This window comes from Gymnoscopelus microlampas, assembly GCF_963454915.1.
Source record: "Gymnoscopelus microlampas genome assembly, chromosome: 9".
NCBI lineage: Eukaryota > Metazoa > Chordata > Actinopteri > Myctophiformes > Myctophidae > Gymnoscopelus > Gymnoscopelus microlampas.
In genome coordinates, this window is record NC_139946.1 from 47,763,445 (window position 1) to 47,787,446 (window position 24,002).

Here is a 24,002-nt window from a genome sequence, read left to right on the forward strand (position 1 = left end):
TTTTTCCCCTCGTTTTTCTTTTGTTCTCTTTCCCCGGGTGTATTGTTCTATGTTTCTTTAGTCTTTTTGCCATGCATGAAATCTTCACCTTTCTGGATGTTTCTTTGACATTTCCGAGGCTCCTCACTCTGGCATGCTTATTGTTATGGTGCCGCAATGCATTGTGTGAAATGTAGTGTGTGTGGGTTTCAAACTCAGCCCGTGGACGTGTGTGCGCGCGTGTGCGCGCGTGTGCGCGCGTCACGGCGTGTGTGTGACGTGTACACTGACGAACCTTATAATAAATAATATTATTATAACAACAACAACATTAGCTTCAACACTCGTAAAGGACAACCTAAGAATGTAAACTGTGTATTAAGGAAAATCCCTTTTAACGAGGCAGCCATTTAACGAGTTTGGATCTAATGTTGTCATACGTTTGAAGTGACTATTGGTTTTATGCACCCTTTGGTCTTGAACACGCACACACACACACACACGGCACACACGCACACACACACACACACACACACACACACACACACACACACACACACACACACACACACACACACAGACACACAGACACACGGGCACACGCCCTCTCCTAAGCTGAGCTTTGACGACTTTTAACCCTTTAATTCCCCTCTCATGTAACGCTAACCACCACCCTAACTTTAACACCATGTGTTCCTCCAGGCTGTCCCCACTGACTCAGACGGCGAGGCGGTGTCCCCCCCCCTGGGCCAGCGCTCTAAGTGTCCCGTCCCCAACGTCCCCTCCACCCTGGACAAGCAGACCAACTGGACCAGAGCCCTCCCGCTGCCCACCCCCGAAGAGAGGATGAAGAACCACTCCCAGGTCGTCACCTCCTGTGTCATCCCCATTAACGTCACTGGTAAATAATGACAACACTGATACTTCAACATGGGGGTCCAGGGGCGGGGGGAAAACCACCACCCAATGAATGGTCCAAATTATGGACCCTTCTGGGGGTCTGTAACGGGTCCGTTTTGGTTCCATTTCTACACTGAACTGAACACTGAGGGTTTTACAGTGTAGATTGGGGGTCTTCGGGATAAACACTAGTATCAAATGGGGGCGTGGCCTAATCGTCTCTGTCGGGGTGTTCAAAACTGTTACTCTTCAGGATTCAAATCCTGAAAAAAAGCTAAAGCAAGTCCAGATTTGTAGATTTGCTACTTGTAGATCTGCAATTTTTTTAAAAGCCTGAACATTTTTGCAAATCTTTGAATATATATTTTTTAAAGCGAACATTTTTATCTCGAAACTTTGCTTCCGGGGGTCTAGAAGCAAAGTAAATATTTTGAGATGGGGTTCGCAGCCAAATACATATCATTTTGGGGGTCCTTGTCATTGAAAAAAAGTTTGAAAACCACTGATACAGCAACATACACATACAAAAATTGTTAGGATTTAGAAGACATTGTAGAATCCCCAGAAGCAAAGATTTGAGTTAGAAATGTTCGCTTTAAAAAATGTATATAAGATTTGCACAAATCTTCCACGATAAAAATAAATAAATAGCAGATCTACAAGCTCATAGAGCGACACTCTGTGCCACGTTATGAGCTTGTAGATCTGCTATTTTTGAATAGCCAAAGAAATCTAAAAATGACGGAGATGCGTTCCCAGTTTGAATGGGCCAAGTGGTTCAAGTAGTTTTTGGGATGTGTCTCTCCTCTAATCTTCAGACGTGTTTATCCGCTGACTTGATAACAGACGATACTCCCGCCTGATCTTTCACTGGAGATTAAATACAGGTTTGAGCGGTTTCCTTCAGCAAGTGTGGTTCAGAGAAAGGTTAGGGGACCTTCACCTATAGGCTTAGGTTTAGCACTGTTACTCCTATTACTGTTAACCCTTTCAGACAGAGAACGCATCTGTGTAATTTTAAGATTTCTTTGGGCTATTCAAAATTAGCAGATCTACAAGCTCATAGCGTGGCACCGAGAAGACATTTGTAGAATCCGCCCAGAAGCAAAGATTTGAGTAACAAATGTTTGCTTTAAAAATATATATATATTCAAAGATTTGCTCAAATTTTCACGATTTTTCAAAAATAGCAGATCTACAAGCTCAGAGCGCACCAAGTGCCATGCTTTGAGCTTGTATATCTGCTATTTTTTAATAGCCAAAGAAATCTAAAAAAGACAGATTCTTTCCCGGTCTTAATGGGTTAAAGGGGGTGTGATTTGTATTTGTTAAAATAAGTGTTAAATAGCTCTACAGTATATTCTGATAGTAATCATTGCTATAGAGTGTTTGTTCAGTAACAGGAGTCTCCCATGTCTCTCCAGCTCTTTGATAAACAGAAAATACAATGTCAGGTCAGGATACCAATTGTATCCAGTCAGGAGAGAGAACTAACACCGGGTCAAAGGATAAACAAGTGAAATAGAGATGGAGAGACCCCTGTTACTGAACAAGCACTCTATAGCAATAGTTACTATCAGAATATGGCGCTATAACCTTTTAACAAAAAAACTGCTTTATGTTCACAAAAACACATAACTTGCCAGACTCTTTAAAGGAGTTTTTTTTTTTGGAAGAATTTCTAATTGCTGTATTGTTCCCAGTCCCACACAGAACTGAACTGAACCGAACTATTTGAGGCAGATTTGTTGCTATTCAGCCCTCAACTAATTTAATCTACAGACCTCCATTGCTAACAAGAAGCTTAAACTAGTGCAAAAAAAAAGCATAACATACTGTGTTAACATTGTCTGGGAGAGTTCCACTCTGAATGTGCAAGTCATGCTTTGTGCCCCAATTAACTTCCCGATGGTTGGACGCTTTCTGTGTGTGTCTGCGGGCTGCAGAAAGAGGCAAGGTGCTGCCACATGAATGCCAATTAGTCCCCCATCCGAGCTGGCCTGGCCCCCGATCTTACTTAACTCCCACTCCCACACTGAGTCAAAGGAGGTCTGTCTGTCTGTCCCACCGGGCCGTGGTTTGAGTCAGAGATGAGTTGAGAAACATTTGTTCAAAGAAAAGTGCAGTCATTTATCCTTGGGGTTGCTGGAAAAAAGCCTGGCCTCCTCTCCGATCACATGCTAGTCATGGAGCGCTGCGAGGGGGATTCATCATAAACAAGAAAGAAAGGACAAACATTCACAGCCCTGCCTCGGCCAGAGAGAGAGAGAGAGAGAGAGAGAGGGAGGAGGAAGGTAAGAGGACATATATGTGTCTTCCAGGCTGGATAGATAGATCGGCATGCGGGACAGCGCTGCTTTGCTGAATATACCGTGTGAGCGTTTTGTGTTTGTGAGGTCTTCTACCAGGGTATATATCGCTTGTCTTTGTCTTGTTTGCCTTGTATTCTATCTATACAGAAAGGAAAAAAATCCAAAGTGTTCATTTAACTCGGCGAGTTAAATCCGTTTTCGTATTTTGCTGTGTGCACGTTGAACATGCAATTCAGACATCCAAGGCATCCTGTTCAGATGAGTACATAATGAGTCAAGGCTAGGCTTTTTCTCTGCCTTTTAATTGTGGCAGTGACTCATACATGCCGGATATTTGCCATCGTTAACTGCTACACCGCTAAATTCTTAATTGAACTCTGAGAGCTGTGTGAATGTAATTCGGTTACATTTGTACACTCTCAGAGTTACACACAGTTGAATTCACACTGAGGAATTTACTGTGCACTTTTTCGAGGAATCTATCGTATCACCTCAACAGACTTTCCCGTCAACGGGGGTTTCCCCCTCGGAGACTTGAACCCGAGAGGGAATGGTAGGGTGGCAGTCGATCCGCCGGTCTGAAACAAAGCGTCCTCAGATGTCCCCCTTGTGTCCTTTTTCGCAGGGCTGGGCTTTGACAGAGACGCCAGTGTCCGCTGCTCGCTGGTCCACTCGCAGTCGGTGCTTCAGAGGAGACGGAAGCTGAGGAGGCGGAAGACCGTGGCCGGCATTCCCAGACAGGTGCAGCGAGACTTAGGTATGTATGTATGTCAACCAACACACACGTGATATGATATGCTATCTGACAGTCTGACACTCACACTGGAATGTATAGGTATTATTGTCTGGGTGTTTGTGAATGTCTGTGGAGGTCGTACAGTACATGTGACATGTTATTCAGATTTTTTATAAGCATTATGTGACATACGCAGAGTGCACAACCTTGATATGTAGCCCGTGCCTTGCCTTGCCTTGCCTTAGTACAATTTTGAGGTATTTCTACTTTACTGGAGTATTTCCAATGTTCTGTACTTTTACTTCTACTCCACTACATCTCAGAGGCAAATATTGTACTGTTGCTCCACTACAATTATTTGAAAACTTTAGTTACTAGTTACTTTGTAGATTTTCATTATTATTACAAAACTACTTCAGCCCTATATACATTTCGGCCATTTGAAAATAGCCGATCTACAAGCTCACAATGTGTCGCGATTAGGGTTGGGACTCGTTTTTTTAACGGTTTTAACGGTTCCGATTCCTTACCGATTCCCTCTTAACGATTCCGGTGCCTAACGATTCCGATTCCCGATACCTAATATTATTTTTTTTCCTAACATCCATTATACTAATATATACAAGTACATAATAAACACAAATTCAATCATACAAATGCAGCGTGTCCACCCCACACACACGTGTAGGTGGCGTGACCTCACCACAGTCGCTTGCATGCACTTTAAGTAAATTATGATGCCAATACTTTTTGTACATTTTGAATTCCGGACTTTTACATGTAACAGAGTATTTCCATATTGCAGTATTGATACTTTAACTTAAGTAAGAAATGTGAGTACTTTTTTCCACCACTGGTGCTTTATGTGTTTTTATTCACTCTTTCCTCTGTCCTGGGTCCAGACTCTGATGACTCTCCGGGCTCCAGAGAGCGGACGGTGATCGTCCATGCCAGCCTGGACACCACGGCCTGCAGCGAGGACCTGGCCAGCCGGCTCAGCAGCACCAAGGACTCGGGCTGCCAGACGGAGGACTTCCTGATCCCCTCCTCCTCCGGCGCTCCTTCTCGGAGGAGGATCCGAGCCCAGAGAGGCCTCCTGCAGGGCGCCTCCCTGTCCCTGCCCCTGTCCCTGTCCTACTCGGCGGGCAACATCTCCTCCCTGACGCCCGGGGACGCCACCATGTTCAACGGCACGGCGGCGGGCGCGCTGCGCCTGCGATCCCGGAGCCTGCCCCGAGAGGGCAGCGGCGGACGCCTGGCGGCCGACGAGTCCCGGCTGCGGCGCGACAACAACAGCGACGACGACGAAGACGACGAGGAGCTGTCCCGCTTCGACACGGAGGACGACTTCCTGTCCGGCGTCCCCGCCGAGCTGAAGGACGAGGAAGGGAGCACGGACGACCAGGTAGGCCTGTCGCAATTATTACGTGATCGCCTCATCGCAATTATTTGAGATGATCTCAATTATTTGAGCATAATCGTCATGCTCGTTTCCATGCTTAAAAAAAAGCAGAAATAGCAGATCTACAAGCTTACAACGCGTCACTTCGTGACTTTGTGACGTGTTGTAAGCTTGTAGATCTGCTATTTCTGCTTTTTAGCGGTGCCAGCCGCTCTACATTTGACCGTGTCTGTGTGTTATGTCCGTCCGTCCGTCCGTCCGGATGAGCACGAGAAGCAACACATACAAACCACATGAACGCAGTGTGCAATTTCCGTGAAACTTTCCACGCATATTCCCACTAGGCCCAGGAAGAATTGTCCCCCTTTTCACATTGCCCTGTTATAGCGCCACCAGGAGGCCAAAATGTTGCAAATCATGAATGCAGCGTCCGATTGGGGTGAAACTTTGCACGCATATTTGCACTACGTTGAGGCCACAAATGCCACCCTTTCAACATTGCCCTATTATAGCGCCACCAGGAGGCCACTCATCAAAGGCACCGCTTCCTTCACACAGGGTGTGATTTTTTACTTTTATAAAAAATATGAAATGTCAATAATTTCTTATTGTACATTATTACGTTATTTGTCATATCTGCCCTGTGCAATTTCTGATTATGAAGCCTAAAAGGCTTCGTATGTTACAATGTTCAATGGACAAACACACAATGAAATCGTTAATCGCAATTATTCGCGTGACAATTAATCGTCGACTTTAACTTTCGCCCTACCAGACGGCGCCCCACGGAGCCCGCCAGCCGGAGCACGGCGGCTGGATGGAGAGGGGCCGGTCGCGTCTGCCTCTGGGCCGGGGGGGGGCGGCCGACATGATGGGGAGCTGCTGCGAGATCTCGTCCAGCTCAGACACCTTCAGCAGCCCTGTGCACTCCTCCGTCTCCGGGGGGCAGGCCGGCGGGGTGGGCCACCTGGTGGGCCAGGGCCTGATGATGGACCACAAGGACGACCACCAGTCGTCCAGCGGGAACTGGAGCGGCAGCAGCTCCACGTGCCCCTCGCAGACCTCGGAGACCATGCTGATGCCCCCGTGCCCCGCCTCGCCCTCGCCGCTCACCGGCTCCTCCCACTGCGACTCGGAGCTGTCGCTGAACGCCGCCGCGTGCCACCTCGGCGGCGGCGCCAACGACGACCCCTACCACGGCGGCATGAGGAGCCAGCGGGCGGGCTCCTTCTCCTCCGCCGCCATGGACCTGCTGGAGGACGCCGGCGTGAGCACGGCCAGCGACGGCGAGTGGAGCTACCCGCCGCACCCGGACCCGCCCCGCCCCCTGGACTTCAGCCCCGAGCCCAGCCGGGAGGCGGAGGGCAGCCTGGGCTGCCCCAGCTTCACCAGCATGGCCACCTACGAGAGCAGCTACTCCGACACGACGCCGTCACGCTCGGAGAAGGCGGACGCCGTCTCGCACTACTCGGTGGACACCGAGGGGTACTACACCTCCATGCACTTTGACTGCGGTCTCAAAGAGAGCAGAAGCTTCACGTATAATCACTACGACGCTGCCGCCGGCCACGACTGCAGCCACACCCCCACCGACCTGGGCGGTATGAGCATGGACACCCTCAGCCGCCGCTGCCTCTCCCTGAGGAAGCCCCGGGCCAAGCCCTCTCCTCCTCAGAGGAGCTCGTCCCTGAGGCAGATCTCGGACCTCCTCCCCGAGCAGAAGGAACCAAAGATATGCTGCGGGCAGACGCTGCCCCTGTCCGCCATCGAGAGGAAGCTGCAGCTGAACCTGGCGGGAGGCTCCTCCCCGGGGGGGGGCCGCCACGGCCACACCCAGGAGACCCTGTTCCTGGGCAGGAAGTCGGGGGAGGCGTGGGCCGAGCTTCCCGACAACAACATGGGCCTGTTCGGCTCCATGGACACGCACTCGTTCAAGGACGAAGGGGCCGTGCAGTCGGACTACGCCGACCTGTGGCTCCTCAACGACCTGAAGTCCAACAGCGACCCGTACCGCTCGCTGTCCAACTCCAGCACGGCCACGGGCACCACGGTGGTGGAGTGCGTCAGGTCCCAGGGGGAGTGCTGCTCCGAGTCGCAGACCTCGCAGTCGGGCTCCAGGGCCACCACGCCCTCGCTGCCCTCCTCCTCCTCCGTGGGGGAGGGCGGCGTGGGGGAGTTCAAGCTGGCGTCCCCCGAGAAGCTGGCGGGCCTCGCGTCCCCGTCCAGCGGCTACTCCAGCCAATCGGAGACCCCCACCTCCTGCTTCCCCGCCGCCTTCTTCCCCGTCGGCCCGCTGTCGCCGACGCCGGGCGGCAAGAGGAAGCCCAAAGTCCCGGAGAGGAAGTCGTCGCTCTCCTCCAGCGGGTCCGCCGCCTCCACCAAGAGAGACCTGGAGCTGCCCATCATCCCCCCCACCCACCTGGACCTGAGCGCCCTTCAGGACGTCGGCGCCAAGACGCCGTCGGTTCACAGGAACCACGTCGTGCACCTGCCGCACCAGAGCAAACCCACGGTCGCGGCCAAGAAGAAGGCGGCGTTGTCGTCACCTTCCTCCGAGGTGTCTGGGGGGGTCCGCTTCATGGCCATCACCCCCACGGTGCTGCACGCCGTCCAGCTCCGCTCCATCAGCAAGGAACCCGAATGCGGCCGCGACATAGTCGGCGCGGACGGCAGAGCCGCGTGTCCCGCTGTGAACCCGGACGCCGCGCTCTCCGCCAGCAGGTCGCTGGATTTCAAAGCTTCTCCACAGCTCTACAGGTCGTATCCTCACAGCGCCTCCTCAGAGTTCTGTGAGTCGCTCTTCCTCGCCGAGGAGGAGGCGCCCGCATGCGTGGCGGCTAGCGAGGCGAGGAGCAAACAGGACGGACAGGCTCCAGGAGACGCTCTGGAGAGCGCCACGGAATTCAGACTGCAGTCAGATAAGAGATCGGAACAGGATTTCTGCCTCGACGGCACAGACCTCCTCGCCGAGACGGCCTCCTCCTCCTTCTCCTTCCCCCAGGAAGGAGAGGTGTCCTTGGAGGACTCGGAGGTGAGTCGTCCCCTGTCCCCCGGAGGAGCGACCGCCTTTGAGTCGGACTCTTCCGCGCCGCCGAGGCCCGAGCCGTCGGACGAGGAGCCTTCGTCGTGGTGTCTGAGCGACGCTCTGGGCTCTCCTCCCGTTCAGCACGATGACGACGCGGCCAAGAGATGTGACGGTCTGGACAAAGGGCCCGCCTCCGGCTATCAGCCGGAGACGTCACAAGCGATCAGCGATGTCGGTGACAGAGACATGGGATACGAGTCATCAGGGGTTTCCACCAGCAGTGGCTCACGAGACAGCAAGGACGGATCCACACCCGACAGAGAGGAGTACTGCATTACAGGTAATCTAACGCATTACTGTGACATTCACTCTTAACATATGTGATGTTTCCATGTATATCATCAGGGCAAGGCAAGTTTATTTGTATAGCACAAATCAACCAGGTCATTCAAATTGCTTTACACAAAACACTAGACACACTACATTTAAATGAAATGTAATAGAAGAGAATAGATAAAAGATTAAATAAATTAATTAAACCATTATAGCTTTATAAACTAACAATGGTATTTTGAAATCATTAACCCTCTGGCGTCTGTAATTTTGTTTTAAAATAAATGTTTTGGTCATGGGATGGGTGATATGGATGACTTTGAAGGATTCATTATTTGAAAGACAGGGAGCCAGTGTTAAATATCTAAGAACTGGAAAGATGTGATCAGCTTTCTTGGAAATAGTAAGTACTTGAGCAGCAGAGTTCTGAATCAACTGCAGTCGTTTGATAATTTTCTTTAGACATGTAAAGACACTGTTACAGTACATCAAGTCTACTGGACAATCCTTTAAATCCTTGATATATTCATAAGGTGATAGTAGGCTGACTTTCAGTTCAATTTCAGCCTGAGTCCACGACTACACCAAGACTACTGCCTTGGTTTGTGGTTCAGCATATTAAGATTTAACGTTAACCAGGCCCATACCTTTTTTTATTGGGTAACTGAGAGTTTACTACATTATGTTGTTAAATATCATTATTAAAAACAATACTAAACTTAATTTAAACAGAATCTACAGCCAGTGACACTGCCATGTCCCCTCCTCCGAGTGAGGACGCCCCAGCAGAGGACAATGACAATGTCTTTCTGTCCCCCACCAAAACACGGACCACCGAGGACCTGTTTGCCATGATACACAGGTAGGTGAACGCCACAGGTTGCAGATCACCACTGTTGGGCATAAACCTTTTACTATTATGTCCAAATATCATCTTTTTATGTTGTTTCATAAATTACTACTTTGTCAGGTTTTTTTTTCTATAATGAAGAAATACTCTGTTACAAGTAAAAGTAATAAAAAAGTAATTAAAAAAATGTAAGAACAATGAAAAGATTCACCCTTTCTTGTCCCGCTCCAGGTCCAAAAGGAAAGTGTTGGGCAGAAAGGATTCCGGAGAGATGAGCGCCAAGAACCGCCTCAGCAGCTCCGCGTCGTCGGGGCTAGCTCCCGCCACGCCGCCACCGGGCAACGGCAACGGCGCCGCCCCCGCCGCCTCCCCCTCCCCGGCCTCCTCGCCGATGACGCCGACCGGCCAGCAGCCGCAGAAGTCCCCCGGCAACATCTACCGGAGCGCCAAGAAGTCCAGCACCTCCAACGAGGAGTTCAAGCTGCTGCTGCTGAGGAAGGGCAGCCGCTCGGAGCACAGCTACCGCATGTCCGCCGCCGAGATCCTCAAGAGCCCCGTGGCGCCCAAGTCGCCCGCCGACTGGCTGGCGGCGGCGGCGGCGGGAGGAGACGGTCCCTGCGGCGGGGGCCAGTCGTCGGAAGAGTCGTCGCCCTCCTCGTCGCCCGTGGTGCCGGCGATGCCCGACCTGGTCCCCAACAACCACTACTACCCTAAAGTCGCCAACGGCGAGAGCTACTCCCCCAAGGTCTACCACGGGTCGTCCTCCGCCGCCTCCCGACAGGGCCGCTCCCGGATCCCGCCGCCGGCCAACAGCAGCCGCTACGGCGCGCGCGGCCGGGTCTACACGGCGCCCATGCAGGCCATCTCGGAGGGCGAGACGGAGAACTCGGACGGGAGCCCGCACGACGACCACCGGCCGTCGCTCACGTAGGACTTAAGACGATCCACCGACCTGCTAAGCTGTTCTCTAGCCTTTTCACAGAGAGGTTTGATCTCAACGGTTTGATAGAAAACGAGCAAAACTACTCAAAGCATTCATGAGTAATGAGTAATATTTGAACCGAGGCTTATAGCGCTTCATGGAACGCAGTACGTTGACTCACGTGTCACGAGAAGGAGAACGTGTCCCTTAAAATGTACTTGAGGTTCCTTGAGGTGTTTTTTTAACAATCTTACTCGCGTTTGAATATATCGTCGCTGTCGGGCAGAAACCTTGTCTGTCCGATATTTGAACTTTTAATGTTTTTTAGTCAATTAATGCCCTACTTCATCGTACATCGTACAACAGAGTCGCATAAGAGTAGCAAAACATTAGCTCATCTACAAGCTCACAACACGTTGCATTGGTTGTGAGCACAGGTTATTTTTTTCTCCCCTTTTCTTGAAAAGTAACGGTTTTGGACATACAGGGTTTCTACCCCCGACAGCGATGATATTCTGTTCATACTGTATGTGTATTGACTTTCATGTGAAAGGAACACGTACGTAACGTAACCAGCACATTTATAGTTTCACCCGCTGTAGTAAAAACACACGTTCACATCGATGACGTACAGCAGTGGTTCTCAAACTTTTTCATGTCAAGGACCCCCCAAAATGACATGTATTTGGCCGCGGACCCCCATCTCAAAATGTGTTGTTCCAGGGACCCCCCAGAAGCAAATATTTGAGTTGCAATTGTTCGCTTAAAAAAAAGATATATATTCAAAGGTTTGTACAAATTTTCTCGATTTTTCAAAAATAGCCTAGCGCAGCACTCAGTGCCACTCTGGGGACCCCCTGGAACCCCGCCAAGGACCCCTGGGGGGTCCGCGGACCCCACTTTGAGAACCAATGGCGTACAGCACATACCGCATTCCACAAAACGCCACAAAACGCACGTCAGCTCCGATCGAAGGAGACAACTTGAATATTTTACATCTATCTCTTTTTTCCACTCGTTTGTTTACTGAAACGCAGCCTCCTAATACGTCTAAACTGTACTGTATTTAAGACGTGGGGGAAATGCAGGTAGTAGGAGGATTTTAATAAGAAGGGAACAGTAATGGACAGACCAGTCAAAACGCTGAAACGGTCTGTTCTTTCGGAAGCGATTAGGTTACTTACTACCCATCTTTTGCACTTCACTTCTTCTAATCTAGAGAGTATCCCTGATATGATAATCAGTGGAATGGGTGATAAGACTTAACATGAATTTACCCAAGGTCCACTTCTTACCTGAGAAGTACCATAGTTTACCAGTCTATCTGCCATGGATCCCTGGATTTCTTACAAATTGTATTTTTTGTCATCCAGGGACGAGCTATTTACTATACAACTCGTTGTATGTATGTCTTCACAAACATACTCATGAGATTTGCCAAGGCGTTCTGCTGTTAAATCTTTCTACGTAAATTAGCGATTAACTGCCACGAATTTAATATTTTTTATCGAATACCTTTTTGAAAAAGTAGAAACGTATATATTTACTGCATGTATTCTGTGAATACCTGTGCGTTTAGAAAACCCAATTTGTACCTTTTTTGTTTTTGCCGTGCTGAGTAGCTTGAGAAACTCTGTAGCAATTTGATAATAATCCAGTAACCAGTTTATTTTGATACTCCAGAACAGAATTTCAAGACTAACACTGTGAAAGACACAACATACAGGATTAAAACTGTGAAGCTACGATATATATACATCCATTCCTATTGCTGGATAGAGATACTTACAGCATCTAATGTGATGTGATGTGATGTGTTCATATATTTGACTTTGTAAGTCCCTCGGTATAAGCATGCAGAACATGATTTAACAGCAAAAACAAAACAACAAGGTCGAGAGATCTGAACATAATTAGATTCACTTGAACATTGTATTAAACCACTTAAGCCCTATTTTATACATATTTTATAAAGTTTTAAAAAATGGTGAAAATAGCCAATATACAACACAATATACAAGCTCACGAAACATTGAGCTTGTATATCTGCTATTTTATTTTTGAAACATTTGGAACATTGGGTGGGGGGGGGGGGGGCGGGGGGCAAATTGACAAAAATGTTAGAGAATCTTCGGCTATAATGGCATGCCCAAAATAGGGACGCCAGGGTTTTTAATGTGTTTAAAATGATACATTAAGTACAGTACATCTTTATTAAGAGCAGAGACTGCCAGCATCTAGAGGAAAAAGTTGACAATCAAGAGACAACGAAGTGACAAAGGCATTGAGACAAAGAAAAGTTTTTAATAAAAGAGATTAAAAGTGTTAAAAAGCAAGGAGATTACAGATTAAAAGGAGGGGAGACAGAGGAGAACAGAGGTGGATAAAGAATGGCGGTGGTTACAACGTGGAACAACCATAGAGTTATAATATATGGGGAACAATGTGGTGGTTTTGTAGCTGTGTGTTGAGTGTGATGTGTTCCAGTATCGTCATTAAAGCGGCAGGACAGAGGAAAGTGCAGGAGAGGATCGGAGAGGCCTTTATTTTATTTTGATCGTCAGAGAGAATCGGTTTGATTTGACATAAATGTGTGTCGCGGCTTATCAGCTGTACGATGGTGTCACGCGCCGAAAATAGACGATCTACGAGCATCGTAGATTGGTTATTTTTGGGCGTGCGACCCCGAAGGCTTATGTCGCAAGTATGTCGCAAAGCGTCTTGGAAAACACCGACCGACATTCCTTCGGGATCTTTCCGTCGTGTCCAAAAACACATACACAACAAAACCCGGAGTGTTACTTTAAAAGCTGCAATGTCAACTTACTCTTCCATTTAAGACCCTGGTGCCGGGTAGGACACCCTACTGGTTGACATGTAGTACTGCGTGAAGCTCATAGATCCAAAAATCTCCCCAGGCCAAGCGTGGATTATGCGTCTTGCTTGAGCGGTAGATGGTCATCGGTTTGCGGTTTGGTGGTCATCCCACACGGGAGAGCCTGGATTTGAATCCTAGGTGTTGGAAGAGTTTGCAGTTATACCTCTGTATCCGTCTAGAGGGGACATAAAACCTACGGATCGCGGCTTTAATTCTGAGAGTGTAAAGAGAGAAAGTAACGCTTCTGGTTTTGAGTGTGTAGAGGTGATTTTGGAGTCTGGACTGATGAAAGTGGAGGTGTGTGTTGGTGGTGAGGTGCCACAACACTGTCAGTGGTGAAAACATTGAAGTATTTAACGTATCGGAGGACTTGACATTTGCTGTTTGCTGTTAATACCAAATGCCCCCTTTTTCTGCCCCCACCACCAACACTTAACCTGGTGAGTGTTTCACGTGTACTTCTGTGGTCATACGACAAATGAAACGGTCAAACTAGAAACCTGTGTATGGCTTACGTCTCTCGGCTAACCCCCCTATATTATATGAAATCACTTGATGAGAGAGAGAGAGAGTATAACATGAAATAACAGGTATTTTATAAATAGCATAATATTCTATTCAGAGACTTATTTTGTATATAAAGATGATCTAATGAGACATTAATGTTAGAACTTTACTATTTAAGACACTGGGGCTCTCTCTGAGGACTTGAGTGAGAGAAACCACTCATATTTACTGTCATTCAACGATGAGAAGCGATCACAATAAGCTAACAGTATGGAGGAGACAAACAAGTCTGTGTTGGTTAAGGATGCTACCAGCATAGTTTGATATATAGTTTGATACTATGCTGGGTAGATATGAACTGCAAAATCCTCAGTGTAAATTTAACTCTGAGAGGGATTTGCGCCCTCTCTGAGTTACACACACGTTGGGGTCCATTGGGTTCCATTTGCACACTCGCTGAGCTACATACCCGTTAGGGTCCATTTGTACTCTCTCTGAGTAATTTGCAGACCCATGAGGGACCATTTGGTTCCTAACGATCAATCGACTAGCTGGGGGACCCCTTAGTTGGAGCCCCCTCAAGGACCTGTGTTGGGGGTCCTTTGGACCTCAGGTTGAGAACCACTAGACCACAGTCTCATTCAAAGCGATGGCACTCGAAACCATTATGCAACCTTCACTGTCTGTTCAGTGTCTATGGAGCCATACTATTATTGGCCCACAGGAATCTTCCGATGGCGCTTCCATGTGCAGCTCTCCGTTTTTCTTATACTATAGGTACATGTCGACTTTTAAAGATTTCTGGCTTTAAGAGAAATATACACAACACAACAAGCATCTCACTAAACTTGAGACCACTCTAAGAAGCTGTTTTTTGAATATATATATATATATATATAATAAGTATAAGCTTAAAAAAATAATAACATAAGGACTGTTTAACTTTCTAATTTGAACAGGGTACACCACATCATTGGGTTATGCCTGTGAACCATCATTCCAACGATATATATATATATATATAGATATATATATAGATATATATATAGAGATATAATCGAGACTTTTGCACTGATCAAAGTGATGTATCATTATGTGAAGATTTCATTTTGTCTCTTGCTGTAACCTGAGGCTATTTATACAGTAGAGCTTTTTTCTCGTGACGGTTAGACTTTTCTCGGATACAGAATTCTCCACGGTTCATGAATCTAACCATTTTGTAACTCCCGACAGCGTACACATGCACATGTGTGTGTGCGCTGTCGGGAGTATAAGAGTTACGGTTTTAGGGGGGAGTGGAGTATAGGTGGTCTCTGCCAAAGGGTTTACTTTTTAAAGGTGTTCATGTGTTAGTGGCATTTGAGGCTGTTCTTTTGGTTACTTGATTGAAATGATTTTGTTTTTGTTTTTTTTTTCGTTTTTGTTTTGTTTTCCTTTTTGGGGGTTTTGTCGTTTGACAACGTCAGCCAATAGCAACGGAGGACGACAGACGGTGTAACTTATGGTACCTGACGCATTTCATTCAGATTTAAATGCTTCACATCCTACATGAAAGCATCTGGGTTTGGATTTATTTTCTTTCTTTTTTTCTTTGTACAAATGTGTAAATATAACTTTTAAAATCGTTGTCTCTTTTGTATAAAAAAAATAAAATTAAAGAAAAAAGAACAATGTTTTTCAAAGTTTACATTAATTTCAGACCTTTGTATATTTTTGAGCTGTGCTGCAACACTTTTGTCTTGTATTTATTTTTTAGTAAGAATTTTGTGGAAATCCCATAGTTAAAGGGGGTGTAAATGATGATTTTTTTATAAAATAAGGGTTAAATTGCTCTATATTCTGATCATACCCATTGATAGAGAGTTTGTTCAGTAACACTGTTTTACCCTGTTTCTGAACAAACACTCCATAGCAATGATCACTATCAGAATATAGAGCTATTTAACACTGACTTAAAAATTTAAATCACGTGACACCCCCTTTAAATCTTATCAAAGCCAACTGCCAGCACAACTGGTTGCATAGAAAATGTGTATAGAAATGAATAAATAAATAAATGTGACTGCTTTCAAAATGATTTGCTTTGTGTCGTCACTGTTCAATGTTCTCTACAGCACAAAGCACCATCTATATTTATTGACATACAGTATATTTATAGTGGCAAGTTTGCCAACATTTCAAGTTAAATTGCTGCATGCAGTCAGTGGTGCGTTTCATAATAGACTTCAACACGCTTTCTTCCTGTTTTGCTGAGTAAAATGTAAACGGGAAACTACCATGAAACTACAAAACAAAAACTAATAAACTGTCCTTTTTGTTTTTGTTTGAGCTGCAGGGTGTGTATTCTCGTCAGACCTCTAGATGGCAGCACCGTAAAGGCTCTTCATGGAGATGTGGTGCTAAGCAGTGAACATGAGTACACATATTTTTTGAAATAATGTGTAGTTTTTGAAATATTTAACTTTAAGTACCCAAAGCATTGTCAATGGCCTTTCAAAGGGAAAAAGGTTTCACACTTTGGCACGCTACTATTCCTACATTATTATACCTAGAAATGGAAGTCAAAGGACGATTTTGGTACCCCACAAACATACTTTACTTCAGCAACAGCCAAGAACACAGAAGTATATCCCTGTTACAATGCACTAGACCCCAGGGAGCCAGATCGCTCCCAAGCTGAGTTGCCTGTGCTATAGGATTCTATCGCATAACCTTGTGGTTCAGAGTCAAGAGCTCTTCTGACTGAGCTACGCAGACATAAGAAACATTGTACATTGACATTGGATGAACATGATGGGCCATTCCCCCAAAATAATTACATTTCTGGTGATACACTGTAGGCTTGGACTTTTTACAGGGGCCAGTTTCGAATTGTAGCCACCTCTAAGTTCTCTTTTAGAGCGGTTTTGAAGGAGATTAAGGATTCACACTTTTTATGAATGTTGGGCATTCCACATTTTGGTGGCATAGCAGTAGAACATATAATATAACCCCTTGTTTGAGCCAAATCTGGGTTGAACGTGCTTTGTGGAGATTCTTCTGGTGTTGTGCTTTAACATTTTTTAGGTAGTTTGACAGGTACATGGGTGTCTTTGTGGTGTAGTGTGTGTCTTGTAGACCCATCCCACCCTAGCAAAATGAGCAGGGGTTAAATGAGTTGTAGATGTAAGGCCAAGCAGTAGCCTGACCAGTTTGTTTTGGGATGTCTGGAGCCTTGTTTTTAAGGCTTTTGTGGTTGTCACTACCGAAACAAAAGTTAAATCCGAAAAAATCACTAAGTTTGGAGGCCAAAATTGTCCCCCCAAAAACCTGTTAGGAGTACGTGTCAGGCAATTTAGAGTTGATTGGTAGTACTTTGTAGTGACCTTTTTTTTTCACCATTGTGTCACTACCGAAACGAAAGTTAAATCCGAAAAAATCACCAAGTGTGGAGGCCAAAATCGTCCCCCCAAAAACCTGTTAGGAGTACGTTTCAGGCAATTTAGAGTTGATTGGTAGTACTTTGTAGTGACTTTTTTTTCACCATTGTGTCACTACCGAAACGAAAGTTTGTCACTACCGAAACGAAAGTTAAATCCGAAAAAATCACTAAGTGTGGAGGCCAAAATCGTCCCCCCAAAAACCTGTTAGGAGTACGTTTCAGGCAATTTAGAGTTTATTGGTGGTACTTTGTAGTGACTTTTTTCCACCATTGTGTCACTACCGAAATGAAAGTTTGTCACTACCGAACCGAAAGTTAAATCCGAAAAAATCACCAGGTGTGGAGGGCAAAATTGTCCCCCCAAAAACCTGTTAGGAGTACGTTTCAGGCAATTTAGAGTTGATTGGTAGTACTTTGTAGTGACTTTTTTTTTTCACCATTGTGTCACTACCGAAACTAAAGTTTGTCACTACCGAAGCGAAAGTTAAATCCGAAAAAATCACTAAGTGTGGAGGCCAAAATTGTTCCCCCAAAAACCTGTTAGGAGCACGTTTCAGGCAATTTAAAGCTGATTGGTAGTGATTTTTTTGTGAATTTTTTTTCCCGTTTCGGTAGTGACGAAAAGTGACGAGTGACGAAAACAGAAAAAAAATTGTTCCCCAAAAACCTGTTAGGAGCACGTTTCAGGCAATTTAAAGCTGATTGGTAGTGATTTTTTTGTGATTTTTTTTTCCCGTTTCGGTAGTGACGCTACCGAAACGAACAAAAAATTGTTACCCCAAAAACCTGTTAGGAGCACGTATCAGGCAATTTAAAGCTGATTGGTAGTGACTTTTTTGTGAATTTTTATTTCCGTTTCGGTAGTGACGCTACCGAAACGAAAAAAATATTGTTCCCCCAAAAACCTGTTAGGAGCACGTTTCAGGCAATTTAAAGCTGATTGGTAGTGATTTTTTTGTGATTTTTTTTTTCCGTTTCGGTAGTGACGAAAAGTGACGAGTGACGAAAACAGAAAAAAAATTGTTCCCCCAAAAACCTGTTAGGAGCACGTTTCAGGCAATTTAAAGCTGATTGGTAGTGATTTTTTTGTGAATTTTTTTTTCCGTTTCGGTAGTGACGAAAAGTGACGAGTGACGAAAACAGAAAAAAAATTGTTCCCCCAAAAACCTGTTAGGAGCACGTTTCAGGCAATTTAAAGCTGATTGGTAGTGATTTTTTTGTGATTTTTTTTTTCCGTTTCGGTAGTGACGAAAAGTGACGAGTGACGAAAACAGAAAAAAAATTGTTCCCCCAAAAACCTGTTAGGAGCACGTTTCAGGCAATTTAAAGCTGATTGGTAGTGATTTTTTTGTGAATTTTTTTCCCCGTTTCGGTAGTGACGAAAAGTGACGAGTGACGAAAACAGAAAAGAAATTGTTCCCCCAAAAACCTGTTAGGAGCACGTTTCAGGCAATTTAAAGCTGATTGGTAGTGATTTTTTTGTGATTTTTTTTTTTCCGTTTCGGTAGTGACAAAGTGACGAGTGACGAAAACAGAAAAAAAATTGTTCCCCCAAAAACCTGTTAGGAGCACGTTTCAAGGCAATTTAAAGCTGATTGGTAGTGATTTTTTTGTGATTTTTTTTTTCCGTTTCGGTAGTGACGAAAAGTGACGAGTGACGAAAACAGAAAAAAAAATGTTCCCCCAAAAACCTGTTAGGAGCATGTTTCAGGCAATTTAAAGCTGATTGGTAGTGATGTTTTTGTGAATTTTTTTTTCCGTCTCGGTAGTGACGAAAAGTGACGAGTGACGAAAACAGAAAAAAAAATGGTTCCCCCAAAAACCTGTTAGGAGCACGTTTCAGGCAATTTAAAGCTGATTGGTAGTGATTTTTTTGTGAATTTCTTTTCCCGTCTCGGTAGTGACGAAAAGTGACGAGTGACGAACACAGAAAAAAACTTGTTCCCCAAAAACATGTTAGGAGCACGTTTCAGGCAATTTAAAGCTGATTGGTAGTGATTTTTTTGTGAATTTTTTTTTTTGTTTCGGTAGTGACGAAAAGTGACGAGTGACGAAAACAGAAAAAAAATTGTTCCCCCAAAAACCTGTTAGGAGCACGTTTCAGGCAATTTAAAGCTGATTGGTAGTGATTTTTTTGTGATTTTTTTTTCCGTTTCGGTAGTGACGAAAAGTGACGAGTGACGAAAACAGAAAAAAAATTGTTCCCCCAAAAACCTGTAAGGAGCACGTTTCAGATAAAGCTGATTGGTAGTGATTTTTTTTGTGATTTTTTTTCCCCGTTTCGGTAGTGACGAAAAGTGACGAGTGACGAAAACAGAAAAGAAATTGTTCCCCCAAAAACCTGTTAGGAGCACGTTTCAGGCAATTTAAAGCTGATTGGTAGTGATTTTTTTGTGATTTTTTTTCCCCGTTTCGGTAGTGACGAAAAGTGACGAAAACAGAAAAAAAATTGTTCCCCCAAAAACCTGTTAGGAGCACGTTTCAGGCAATTTAAAGCTGATTGGTAGTGATTTTTTTGTGAATTTTTTTTTCCGTCTCGGTAGTGACGAAAAGTGACAAGTGACGAAAACAGAAAAAGAAATGGTTCCCCCAAAAACCTGTTAGGAGCACGTTTCAGGCAATTTAAAGCTGATTGGTAGTGATTTTTTTGTGATTTTTTTCCCCCGTTTTGGTAGTGACGCTACCGAAACGAACAAAAAATTGTTACCCCAAAAACCTGTTAGGAGCACGTATCAGGCACTTTAAAGCTGATTGGTAGTGACTTTTTTGTGAATTTTTATTTCCGTTTCGGTAGTGACGCTACCGAAACGAAAAAAAAATTGTTCCCCCAAAAACCTGTTAGGAGCACGTTTCAGGCAATTTAAAGCTGATTGGTAGTGATTTTTTTGTGATTTTTTTTTTCCGTCTCGGTAGTGACGAAAAGTGACGAGTGACGAAAACAGAAAAATAAATGGTTCCCCCAAAAACCTGTTAGGAGCACGTTTCAGGCAATTTAAAGCTGATTGGTAGTGATTTTTTTGTGAATTATTTTTCCCGTTTTGGTAGTGACGAAAAGTGACGAGTGACGAAAACAGAAAAAAAATTGTTCCCCCAAAAACCTGTTAGGAGCACGTTTCAGGCAATTTAAAGCTGATTGGTAGTGATTTTTTTGTGAATTTTTTTTTCCGTTTCGGTAGTGACGAAAAGTGACGAGTGACGAAAACAGAACAAAAATTGTTCCCCCAAAAACCTGTTAGGAGCACGTTTCAGGCAATTTAAAGCTGATTGGTAGTGATTTTTTTTGTGATTTTTTTTCCCCGTTTCGGTAGTGACGAAAAGTGACGAGTGACGAAAACAGAAAATAAATTGTTCCCCCAAAAACCTGTTAGGAGCACGTTTCAGGCAATTTAAAGCTGATTGGTAGTGATTTTTTTTTTCCGTTTCGGTAGTGACGAAAAGTGACGAGTGACGAAAACAGAAAAAAAAATGTTCCCCCAAAAACCTGTTAGGAGCACGTTTCAGGCAATTTAAAGCTGATTGGTAGTGATTTTTTTGTGAATTTTTTTTTCCGTTTCGGTAGTGACGAAAAGTGACGAGTGACGAAAACAGAAAACAAATTGTTCCCCCAAAAACCTGTTAGGAGCACGTTTCAGGCAATTTAAAGCTGATTGGTAGTGATTTTTTTGTGATTTTTTTTTTCCGTTTCGGTAGTGACGAAAAGTGACGAGTGACGAAAACAGAAAAAAAATTGTTCCCCCAAAAACCTGTTAGGAGCACGTTTCAGGCAATTTAAAGCTGACTGGTAGTGATTTTTTTGTGATTTTTTTTTTCCGTCTCGGTAGTGACGAAAAGTGACGAGTGACGAAAACAGAAAAAAAATTGTTCCCCCAAAAACCTGTTAGGAGCACGTTTCAGGCAATTTAAAGCTGATTGGTAGTGATTTTTTTTGTGATTTTTTTTCCCCGTTTCGGTAGTGACGAAAAGTGACGAGTGACGAAAACAGAAAATAAATTGTTCCCCCAAAAACCTGTTAGGAGCACGTTTCAGGCAATTTAAAGCTGATTGGTAGTGATTTTTTTTTTCCGTTTCGGTAGTGACGAAAAGTGACGAGTGACGAAAACAGAAAAAAAAATGTTCCCCCAAAAACCTGTTAGGAGCACGTTTCAGGCAATTTAAAGCTGATTGGTAGTGATTTTTTGGTGATTTTTTTTTTCCGTTTCGGTAGTGACGAAAAGTGACGAGTGACGAAAACAGAAAAAAAAATGTTCCCCCAAAAACCTGTTAGGAGCACGTTTCAGGCAATTTAAAGCTGACTGGTAGTGATTTTTTTGTGATTTTTTTTTTCCGTCTCGGTAGTGACGAAAAGTGACGAGTGACGAAAACAGAAAAAAAATTGTTCCCCCAAAAACCTGTTAGGAGCACGTTTCAGGCAATTTAAAGCTGATTGGTAGTGATTTTTTTGTGATTTTTTCCCCCCGTTTCGGTAGTGACGAAAAGTGACGAGTGACGAAAACAGAAAAAAAATTGTTCCCCCAAAAACCTGTTAGGAGCACGTTTCAGGCAATTTAAAGCTGATTGGTAGTGATTTTTTTGTGATTTTTTTTTTCCGTTTCGGTAGTGACGAAAAGTGACGAGTGACGAAAACAGAAAAAAAAATGTTCCCCCAAAAACCTGTTAGGAGCACGTTTCAGGCAATTTAAAGCTGATTGGTAGTGATTTTTTTGTGATTTTTTTTTTCCGTCTCGGTAGTGACGAAAAGTGACGAGTGACGAAAACAGAAAAAAACTTGTTCCCCCAAAAACCTGTTAGGAGCACGTTTCAGGCAATTTAAAGCTGATTGGTAGTGATTTTTTTGTGATTTTTTTTTCCCCGTTTCGGTAGTGACGAAAAGTGACGAGTGACGAAAACAGAAAAAAAATGGTTCCCCCAAAAACCTGTTAGGAGCACGTTTCAGGCAATTTAAAGCTGATTGGTAGTGATTTTTTTGTGAATTTTTTTTTTCGTTTCGGTAGTGACGAAAAGTGACGAGTGACGAAAACAGAAAAAAAAATGGTTCCCCCAAAAACCTGTTAGGAGCACGTTTCAGGCAATTTAAAGCTGATTGGTACTGATTTTTTTGTGAATTTTTTTTCCCGTCTCGGTAGTGACGAAAAGTGACGAGTGACGAAAACAGAAAAAAAAGTGTTCCCCCAAAAACCTGTTAGGAGCACGTTTCAGGCAATTTAAAGCTGATTGGTAGTGATTTTTTTGTGATTTTTTTTTTCCGTTTCGGTAGTGACGAAAAGTGACGAGTGACGAAAACAGAAAAAAAAATGTTCCCCCAAAAACCTGTTAGGAGCACGTTTCAGGCAATTTAAAGCTGATTGGTAGTGATTTTTTTGTGATTTTTTTTCCCCGTTTCGGTAGTGACGAAAAGTGACGAGTGACGAAAACAGAAAAAAAATTGTTCCCCCAAAAACCTGTTAGGAGCACGTTTCAGGCAATTTAAAGCTGATTGGTAGTGATTTTTTTGTGAATTTTTTTTTCCGTCTCGGTAGTGACGAAAAGTGACGAGTGACGAAAACAGGAAAAAAAATGGTTCCCCCAAAAACCTGTTAGGAGCACGTTTCAGGCAATTTAAAGCTGATTGGTAGTGATTTTTTTGTGAATTTTTTTTTCCGTTTCGGTAGTGACGAAGTGACGAGTGACGAAAACAGAACAAAAATTGTTCCCCCAAAAACCTGTTAGGAGCACGTTTCAGGCAATTTAAAACTGATTGGTAGTGATTTTTTTGTGAATTATTTTTTCCGTTTCGGTAGTGACGAAAAGTGACGAGTGACGAAAACAGAAAAAAAAATGTTCCCCCAAAAACCTGTTAGGAGCACGTTTCAGGCAATTTAAAGCTGATTGGTAGTGATTTTTTTGTGATTTTTTTTTTCCGTTTCGGTAGTGACGAAAAGTGACGAGTGACGAAAACAGAAAAAAAATTGTTCCCCCAAAAACCTGTTAGGAGCACGTTTCAGGCAATTTAAAGCTGATTGGTAGTGATTTTTTTGTGAATTATTTTTTCCGTCTCGGTAGTGACGAAAAGTGACGAGTGACGAAAACAGAAAAAAAATTGTTCCCCCAAAAACCTGTTAGGAGCACGTTTCAGATAAAGCTGATTGGTAGTGATTTTTTTTGTGATTTTTTTTCCCCGTTTCGGTAGTGACGAAAAGTGACGAGTGACGAAAACAGAAAAGAAATTGTTCCCCCAAAAACCTGTTAGGAGCACGTTTCAGGCAATTTAAAGCTGATTGGTAGTGATTTTTTTGTGATTTTTTTTTCCCGTTTCGGTAGTGACGAGTGACGAAAACAGAAAAAAAATTGTTCCCCCAAAAACCTGTTAGGAGCACGTTTCAGGCAATTTAAAGCTGATTGGTAGTGATTTTTTTGTGATTTTTTTTCCCCGTTTCGGTAGTGACGAAAAGTGACGAGTGACGAAAACAGAAAAAAAATTGTTCCCCCAAAAACCTGTTAGGAGCACGTTTCAGGCAATTTAAAGCTGATTGGTAGTGATTTTTTTGTGAATATTTTTTTTACGTCTCGGTAGTGACGAAAAGTGACGAGTGACGAAAACAGAAAAAAAAATGGTTCCCCCAAAAACCTGTTAGGAGCACGTTTCAGGCAATTTAAAGCTGATTGGTAGTGATTTTTTTGTGATTTTTTTTCCCCGTTTCGGTAGTGACGAAAAGTGACGAGTGACGAACACAGAAAAAAAATTGTTCCCCCAAAAACCT

General features: G+C 44.3%; 1 protein-coding gene across 3 annotated transcripts in view; it reads left to right on the forward strand.

Annotated features, from left to right (window-relative positions):
• The window catches only part of nhsa (Nance-Horan syndrome a (congenital cataracts and dental anomalies)), a 115,861-nt gene extending 103,346 nt beyond the window's left edge, over window positions 1-12,515 (forward strand). For all 3 annotated transcript variants that reach the window (XM_084067579.1, XM_084067580.1, XM_084067581.1), the window contains 6 exons: window positions 682-880; window positions 3,817-3,948; window positions 4,830-5,332; window positions 6,105-8,694; window positions 9,420-9,549; window positions 9,769-12,515. In XM_084067579.1, coding sequence (XP_083923705.1) covers window positions 682-880; window positions 3,817-3,948; window positions 4,830-5,332; window positions 6,105-8,694; window positions 9,420-9,549; window positions 9,769-10,468 — 4,254 coding nt within the window. In that variant the 3' untranslated portion in view covers window positions 10,469-12,515. The remainder of the gene's footprint in view (window positions 1-681; window positions 881-3,816; window positions 3,949-4,829; window positions 5,333-6,104; window positions 8,695-9,419; window positions 9,550-9,768) is intronic.
• The last annotated feature ends 11,487 nt before the right edge of the window (window positions 12,516-24,002 follow it).